Source organism: Spermophilus citellus (assembly GCF_964194105.1).
Source record: "Spermophilus citellus genome assembly, chromosome: 5".
NCBI classification, from domain to species: domain Eukaryota; kingdom Metazoa; phylum Chordata; class Mammalia; order Rodentia; family Sciuridae; genus Spermophilus; species Spermophilus citellus.
The window spans coordinates 92,492,815-92,502,446 of NC_138186.1; the positions used below are offsets into that span (position 1 = coordinate 92,492,815).

The 9,632-nt window shown below is 41.6% G+C and overlaps 1 protein-coding gene across 1 annotated transcript; it reads left to right on the forward strand.

Annotated features, from left to right (window-relative positions):
• The first annotated feature begins 2,545 nt into the window (after positions 1 to 2,545).
• On the forward strand, positions 2,546 to 2,890 carry LOC308648753 (dolichyl-diphosphooligosaccharide--protein glycosyltransferase subunit TMEM258). Its single transcript, XM_081293743.1, has one exon. The coding sequence runs from the start codon at positions 2,573 to 2,575 to the stop codon at positions 2,810 to 2,812; it is 240 nt and encodes a 79-aa protein (XP_081149869.1). The 5' UTR covers positions 2,546 to 2,572; the 3' UTR covers positions 2,813 to 2,890.
• Positions 2,891 to 9,632: the final 6,742 nt, after the last annotated feature.

The window sequence follows — 9,632 nt, forward strand, 5'->3', positions numbered from 1 at the left end:
ACTCCTCCTACCACCAGCAGAGTGGTTGTCACTGTAGGGGCTGAGGGAAGTAGAGGGGATCCTCGATCCCCAACTCCTATTACCACCAGCAGCAACACCAATGGTCTTAGCTGCCAGATTCCGAAGTTGTGCCCACCAAAGGGGTCCAGAAAAATTAAACAATTGACTCCCAGACCACAGCTCCACAGCACTGGGGCTTAGATGAATGACAGAGAGAGTGCTCAGTAGTTAGGGAAATAGAGCACTCGGTGGGGCTGAAAGTGTAACCAAATCCTTGGGGAACTGCCTCCGGTGAGCAGGACTTGGCTGGCTGGCAGGAGGAAGGGGAGGAGGGGCCATAGAAGTGAAATGGCTCTGGACCAACAGGATTGAGAGACTCCCAGGAACCGCCTTACAGGGATTGCTGTTGACACATTGAGGGCAAAACTCAGCCCGGAGGGCACAGCTTTGCCTATGGGAAGAGAAGAAAATGGATCTCTAAGACCTAATTTTATTTCCTATTTCATTTTATTTTTTTTCTCTCCCTTTTCCCTCTCTCTCTCCCCTTCCAAGTTTTACTGCTCTTTCCATTCTCCTCTATGCTATCTATCTCCCTCTCCTTCTTTCTTTTCAAGAGCACCTACCTTCCCCTTCCCCCCAACTTTCATCCCAAGCATTACGTCCTCCATTTCGCCAAACTGTCTAAATACAAATAGGTGTGCGCCCTCCCCCTGCGCCTGCAAGGTAGGCGGACCTGCACCCCACCAGCAGGTCAGGCCCAGCAACCTGGGAGTGGCAGAGCCGCCCCACGCGCCTTCAAGGTAGGCGGACCTGCAACCCACCAGCAGACCAGGCCCAGCGGCCTGCGGAGGGGCAAAGCTGACCCTCCCCCCGCGCCAGCAAGGTAGGTGGAACAGTGACCACCAACAGAACAGACTCAGTGGCCCGCGGAGGGGCAGAGCTGCCAACCACGCCTGTAAAGTAGGCAGACCTGCGACCCACCAGCAGAATAGGCCCAGCAACCCGCGGAGGGGCAGAGTAGCCCCACGCGCCTGCAAGGTAGGCGGACCTGCGACCCACCAGCAGATCAGACACAGCGGCCTGCTGAGGGGCAGAGCCGCGCCCTCCCCCCGCGCCTGCAAGGTAGGTGGACCTCCGACCCACAGGCAGGTCAGGCCCAGCAACCTGCGGAGTGGCAGAGCCGCCCCACGCGCCTGCAAGGTAGGCAGACCTGCGACCCACCAGCAGACCAGGCCCAGCGGCCTGCTGAGGGGCAGAGCTACCCCCTCCCCCCACGCCAGCAAGGTAGGCGGATCTGTGACCCACCAGCAGAGCAGGCCCAGCGGCCTGCTGAGGGGCAGAGCTGCCCCCTCCCCCCGTGCCAGCAAGGTAAGCGGAACTGTGACCATCAACAGAACAGGCCCAGTGGCCCACGGAGGGGCAGAGCTGCCAATCACGCCTGCAAGGTAGGCGGACCTGCGACCCACCGGCAGAATAGGCCCAGGAACCCGCAGAGGGGCAGAGCCACCCCACTTGCCTGCAAGGTAGGCGGACCTGCGACCCACCAACAGAACAGTCCCAGTGGCCTGCAGAAGGGCAGAGCTGCCTCCCGTGCCTGCAAGGTAGGCGGACCTGTGACCCACCAGCAGAACAGGCCCAGCGGCGTGCGGAGGGGCAGAGCTGGCCCCCCCGTGCCTGCAAGGTACGCGGAACTGTGACCACTGACAGAACAGGCCCAGCAACACGCAGAGGGGCAGAGCCACTGCCCGCGCCTGCAAGGTAGGTGGACCTGCGACCCACCGGCACAACAGGCCCAGTGGCCTTCAGAGGGGCAGAGCCGCTGCCCGCGACTGCAAAGGAGGCGGAACTGCGACCACCGAGAGGACAGGCCTAGCGGCCCACAGAGGGGCAAGGCGCCGCCCGCGCCTGCAAGATAGGCGCACCTGCTACCAATCAGCAGAACAGGCCCAGTGGCCTGCTGATGTGGTAGGCACATTGCCCCAATTGGAGGAGGAGCAGAGCCCCTACCCGCGCCTGCGTGGGAGACTTTGCAACTATACAAGAGTAATACAAATATATAGGGGGAAAATTCAATAACACAACAGTCTCAGTAAGCAGAAAGAAATGCGAGCAGTATGAAGATACAAGGAAAGAAAGGACCACAAGCAATGCAGGTCAACTCAACGTTAGAAGAGGTAATATCTGCAGCAGATGGAATGTCAGATAAAGAATTCAGGAGATACATGCTTCAGATGATCTGGAGTCTCAAGGAAGACATTAGACAGCAAAATCAGACAATAAAAGATCTCTTCAACAATGAATTACATAAACAAATCCAGGAAGCAAAAGATCAACTATACAGGGAGATAGAGATTATAAAAAACAAACAAACAGAAATCCTAGAAATGCAGGAAGCAATAAACCAATTTAAAAACTCAATTGAGAATACTACCAGCAGAGTAGAACACTTAGAAGATAGAACATCAGACAATGAAGACAAAGTATTTCAACTTGAAAAGAACATAGACAGCTCAGCAAGACTGTTAAGAAACCATGAGCAGGCAGAGTGGCGGATTACCGTGTGCCGGGCAAAATGGAGCTCGAGGCCATGAGCAGATACACCAGCCCAGTAAATCCAGCTGTCTTCCCCCATCTGACTGTGGTGCTTCTGGCTATTGGCATGTTCTTCACCGCCTGGTTCTTCGTTTACGAGGTTACCTCCACCAAGTACACACGGGATATCTACAAAGAGCTCCTCATCTCCTTGGTGGCCTCACTCTTTATGGGCTATGGAGTCCTCTTCCTCCTTCTCTGGGTCGGCATCTACGTGTGAGCTCCCAAGGGTACCCGTCAAGTGGCTTCACTAAATCCCTGCTTTTGTAAATTAATTTTTTTACTGTTGCTAGAAGTGTCCCACTTACTGCTCAAATAAAGGCAGATGTGTGACAAAAAAAAAAAAAAAAGAAAGAAACCATGAGCAGAACATCCAAGAAATATGGGATAACATTAAAAGACCAAACTTAAGAGTCATTGGGATACAGGAAGGCACAGAGCTCCAAACCAAAGGAATGAGCAATCTATTCAATGAAATAATTCGAGAAAACTTCCCAGACTTGAAGAACGAGACAGAATCCCAAATCCTAGAAGCCTACAGGACGCCGAATGTGCAAAATCATAAGATATCCACACCTAGACACATTATAATGAAGATGCCCAACATACAGATAAGGAGAGAATTTTAAAAGCTACAAGAGAAAGGAAGCAGATTACATTTAGGGGTAAACCAATCAGGATAACAGCTGATCTCTCAACACAGACTCTGAAAGCTAGAAGATCCTGGAATAACATATTTCAAACACTGAAAGAAAACGGGTTCCAACCAAGAATTGTGTATCCAGCAAAATTAAGCTTCAAGATGGAAGATGAAATTAAAACTTTCCACGATAAACAAAAGTTAAAAGAATTTGCAGCTAGAAAACCATCTCTCCAAAAAACCCTCGGCAAAACATTACAGGAAGAGGAAATGGAAAATAACAATGAAAACCAACAGTGGGAGGTAGGACAGTAAAGGGGGGGGAAATAATCAAAGAGGAAAACAAACCATATTCAGTAACATAAATAAACAAATATGGCTGGAAGGATAACCCATATCTCAATAATAACCCTAAATGTTAATGGCTTAAACTCACCAATTAGGAGACACAGGCTAGTAGAATGGATCACAAAACAAGACCCAACAATATGCTGCCTACAGGAGACGCATTTGATAGGAAAAGATATACATAGACTGAAGGTGAAAGGTTGGGAAAAATCATATCACTCATATGAACTTCGGAAACAAGCAGGAGTGTCCATACTCATATGGAATAAAATAGATTTCAAGCCAAAGTTAATCAAAAGGGATAAAGAGGGACACTACATATTGCTCAAGGGAACCATACACCAACAAGACGTAACAATCATAAATATATATGCCCCAAACAATGGTGCAGCTATGTTCATCAAACAAACTCTTCTCAAGTTCAAGAGTCTAATAGACCACCATACAATAATCATGGGAGACTTCAACACACCTCTCTCACCACTGGACAGATCTTCCAAACAAAAGTTGAATAAGGAAACTATAGAACTCAACAACACAATTAACAACCTAGACTTAATTGACATATATAGAATATACCACCCAACATCAAGTAGTTACACTTTTTTCTCAGCAGCACATGGATCCTTCTCAAAAATAGATCATATATTATGTCACAGGGCAACTCTTAGACAATATAAAGGAGTAGAGATAATACCATGCATCTTATCTGACCATAATGGAATGAAACTGAAAATCAACGATAAAAGAAGGAAGGAAAAATCATGCATCACTTGGAGAATGAACAATAGGTTACTGAATGATCAATGGGTTATAGAAGACATCAAGGAGGAAATTTAAAAATTCTTAGAGATAAATGAAAACACAGACACAACATATCGGAATCTATGGGACACATTGAAAGCAGTTCTAAGAGGAAAATTCATTGCATGGAGTTCATTCCTTAAAAAAAGAAAAAAACAACAAATAAATGATCTCATACTTCATCTCAAAATCCTAGAAAAAAAAGAGCAAAACTACAGCAAAAGAAGTAAAAGGCAAGAAATAATTAAAATCAGAGCTGAAATTAATGAAATCGAAACAAAAGAAACAATTGAAAAAATTGATAAAACTAAAAGTTGGTTCTTTGAAAAAATAAATAAGATCAACAGACCCTTAGCCATGCTAACGAAGAGAAGAAGAGAGAGAACTCAAATTACTAGCATACAGGATGAAAAAGGCAATATCACAACAGACACTTCAGAAATACAGAAGATAATCAGAAATTATTTTGAATCCTTATACTCCAATAAAATAGAAGATAGTGAAGGCATAGATAAATTTCTTAAGTCATATGATCTGCCCAGATTGAGAGAGGAGGATATAGACAACCTAAACAGACCAATATCAATTGAGGAAATAGAAGAAACCATCAAAAGATTACCAACTAAGAAAAGCCCAGGACCGGATGGGTACACAGCAGAGTTTTACAAAACCTTTAAAGAGGAACTAATACCAATACTTTTCAAGCTATTTCAGGAAATAGAAAAAGAGGGAGAACTTCCAAATTCATTCTACGAGGCCAACATCACCCTGATTCCTAAACCAGACAAAGACACTTCAAAGAAAGAAAACTACAGACCTATATCTCTAATGAACCTAGACACAAAAATCCTCAATAAAATTCTGGTGAATCAGATACAAAATCATATCAAAACAATTATTCACTATGATCAAGTAGGATTCATCCCTGGGATGCAAGGCTGGTTCAATATACGGAAATCAATAAATGTTATTCACCACATCAATAGACTTAAAAATAAGAACCATATGATCATCTCGATAGATGCAGAAAAAGCATTCGACAAAGTACAGCATCCCTTTATGTTCAAAACTCTAGAAAAACTAGGGATAACAGGAACATACCTCAACATTGTAAAAGCAATCTATGCTAAGCCTCAGGCTAGCATCATTCTGAATAGAGAAAAATTGAAGGCATTCCCTCTAAAATCTGGAACAAGACAGGGATGCCCTCTCTCACCACTTCTGTTCAACATAGTTCTCTAAACACTGGCCAGAGCAATTAGACAGACAAAAGAAATTAAAGGCATAAAAATAGGAAAAGAAGAACTTAAATTATCACTATTTGCAGATGACATGATTCTATACCTAGCAGACCCAAAAGGGTCTACAAAGAAACTATTAGAGCTAATAAATGAATTCAGCAAAGTGGCAGGATATAAAATCAACACGCATAAATCAAAGGCATTCCTGTATATCAGCGACAAATCCTCTGAAATGGAAATGAGGACAACCACTCCATTCACAATATCCTCAAAAATAATAAAATACTTGGGAATCAACCTAACAAAAGAGGTGAAAGATTTATACAATGAAAACCACAGAACCCTAAAGAGAGAAATTGAAGAAGATCTTAGAAGATGGAAAAATATACCCTGTTCATGGATAGGCAGAACTAACATCATCAAAATGGCGATATTACCAAAAGTTCTCTATAGGTTTAATACAATGCCACTCAAAATCCCAATGGCATTTCTTGTAGAAATAGAGAAAGCAATCATGAAATTCATATGGAAAAACAAAAGACCCAGAATAGCAAAAACAATGCTAAGCAGGAAGTGTGAATCAGGTGGTATAGCGATACCAGACTTCAAACTATACTACAGAGCAATAGTAACAAAAACAGCATGGTATTGGTACCAAAACAGGCGGGTGGACCAATGGTACAGAATAGAGGACACAGAAACCAACCCACAAAACTACAACTTTCTTATATTTGATAAAGGGGCTAAAAGCATGAAATGGAGGAAGGATAGCATTTTCAACAAATGGTGCTGGGGAAACTGGAAATCCATATGCAACAAAATGAAACTGAATCCCTTTCTCTCGCCATGCACAAAAGTTAACTCAAAATGGATCAAGGAGCTTGATATCAAATCAGAGACAAGGCATCTGATAGAAGAAAAAGTTGGCTACGACCTACATACTGTGGGGTCGGGCTCCAAATTCCTAAATAGGACACCCATAGCACAAGAATTAATATCTAGAATCAACAAATGGGACTTGCTCAAACTAAAAAGTTTTTTCTCAGCAAAAGAAACAATAAGAGAGGTAAATAGGGAGCCTACATCATGGGAACAAATCTTTACTCCTCACACTTCAGATAGAGCCCTAATATCCAGAGTATGTAAAGAACTCAAAAAATTAGACAATAAGATAACAAATAACCCAATCAATAAATGGGCCAAGGATCTAAACAGACACTTCTCAGAGGAGGACATACAATCAATCAACAAGTACATGAAAAAATGCTCACCATCTCTAGCAGTCAGAGAAATGCAAATCAAAACCACCCTAAGATACCATCTCACTCCAGTAAGATTGGCAGCCATTAGGAAGTCAAACAACAACAAGTGCTGGCGAGGATGTGGGGAAAAGGGTACTCTTGTACATTGCTGGTGGGACTGCAAATTGGTGCGGCCAATTTGGAAAGCAGTATGGAGATTCCTGCGAAAGCTGGGAATGGAACCACCATTTGACCCAGCTATTCCCCTTCTGGGTCTATTCCCTAAAGACCTAAAAAGAGCATGCTACAGGGACACTGCTACATCGATGTTCATAGCAGCACAATTCACAATAGCAAGACTGTGGTACCAACCTAGATGCCCTTCAATAGACGAATGGATAAAAAAAATGCGGCATTTATACACAATGGAGTATTACTCTGCATTAAAAAATGACAAAATTATAGAATTTGGAGGGAAATGGATGGCATTAGAGCAGATTATGCTAAGTGAAGCTAGCCAATCCCTAAAAAACAAATGCCAAATGTCTTCTTTGATATAAGGAGAGTAACTAAGAACAGAGTAGGGAAGAAGAGCATGAGAAGATGACTAACATTAAACAGGGATGAGAGGTGGGAGGGAAAGGGAGAGAGAAGGGAAATTGCTTGGAAATGGAAGGAGACCCTCAGGGTTATACAAAATTACATACAAGAGGAAGTGAGGGGAAAGGGAAAAATAATACAAGGGGGAGAAATGAATTACAGTAGAGGGGGTAGAGAGAGAAGAGGGGAGGGGAGGGGAGGGGGGATAGTAGAGGATAGGAAAGGCAGCAGAGTACAACAGACATGAGTATGTCAATATGTAAATCAGTGGAAGTGTAACTGATGTGATTCTGCAATCTGTATACAGGGTAAAAATGGGAGTTCATAACCCACTTGAATCAAAGTGTGAAATATGATATATCAAGAACTATGTAATGTTTTGAACAACCAATAAAAAAATTGGAATAAAACCAATATATTTTGCAATTGCAAAAAAAAAAAATGTTACAGAACATCATCTATATGTAAGTCCACTGTGTATGTGATATAAGCACCATATAAGACCTTCATTGGAGTCAGGTATTGAAATGATATAGCTCATGGAAATAATTCTTACTAAAAAATAAATAATAATGCTTAAGAGCAAAATGCAATCAACTTTTTTATTCATTAAGGGTTCATCTTTGGTCATCATATATAGTGGTTGGATAAAAGCTCATACCACAGACAAATGCTAATATCAGCTTGTATCTTAGAGACTTGTAGAAAATACAAGTGGATTTGAATTGGATTTGGTGATATATGCATTTCAAAATTCATTTCATAATACATGAAACCTTCTCCAGAATTCTGAATTTCATGGCTTTTCACTCCTCTTTTAATCCTTAGAGCATGTATAACATGTGCCTCGTTGATTTAGAAAATCATTCATGGCATCTTGCTCTAACTATTTGGTTATCATATGCTAGATCTTCTACCTAGTTGTTAAGTGTCTCAGAATGCTAGTTCTCTCGGCCCTAACACAATTCTAAATACATACATAATAGGTACTGAATAAATACTTGTGGCATTTAATAGAATTTCACTGAACTATGAAAAAGATGAAGAACCATCCAACAATGATGAAGAGACATTTCATTAGCAACAAGACAGTCACTAGTTACCAAAGTGATCCTTAGACCGTCAGATCATTGAAAGCTTCCCAAAAAACTCTACAGGTATACTTAATTGGAGGGGTCCCCCGAACATCCTATGTGGGCCTTCATAGTTTTTACTCTGTATTTTTACTAAGCAGACCCACTGGGATTTCCCTGTTCTATGAATTCCCTGTGGTTTGTTTACCAGTGTTCTATAACTGGGCAGATGGTAGTGAATGATTAGCAATTATTTTCCATTTTTGTTGTATTGAGTCAATTTTATTGTCAGGAACTCAGACAAGGCATTGTTTTCACCCTTACTTACTGAGTTCTTTTTGGTTTATAGTTCCAGTGGTAAGTAAATGAAGATATTCCGTCATGAAGATATCACAACTAGTTTGTCAAATAATAATGTTTTCATCAACTTTAACATGATTTTGAGTTGCTTCTTTCAGAATAAAAAGAATACTAATCTATATAGTGCCAGAATTTTACTAATTCTTTTATTTTTTTTATTTTACTAAGTTATTTCACTAAGCTAATCAAGAAATCAGATCATGTCATGAAAAATCATCATGGCATCTTGCTCTTGCATGCAGGAATCCAGGTACATTAAGTGTGGCCCTGGGAAATCTGTTAGGCACACATCACCAGAGTGACAAGAATCATCATGTTTCAGCTGTGCCTGTCTATTAGTTCTTATCTCATCATGATGATATCCAGTAGTTCTAGTCTAATTCTTTCAAAAATTTATAAATTTTTAAAGAAAAAAAAATCTTTTTTAAAAAGGCATAGACTTCATTTGGTAACCCCTATATAATGGTCCTTTAGGACAATATTTTAGTTAGCCCTTCCAAACAAGTAACATGAAAAAGATTAAGCTGGGTTAGACATTAGATAAATAATAATCCTGGAAATCCAGAAATGACAATTTTTCAAGCTAGAAACAATTTGAGCAACTTGAAATTAATATACACTCTACAATTACCTTGAGAGTTCAGGTAATTGACCTAATTTCATTCCCCCATGTAAAGCATCCATGTTGCCTTTTAAGATCTAAACCTAAACTTTAATGTTTTATTCATGCATC

What these genes read in the sequence shown, in the direction of transcription:
- LOC308648753 (XM_081293743.1), top strand. Translation starts at nt 2,573, where the DNA reads ATGGAGCTCGAGGCCATGAGCAGATACACCAGCCCAGTAAATCCAGCT.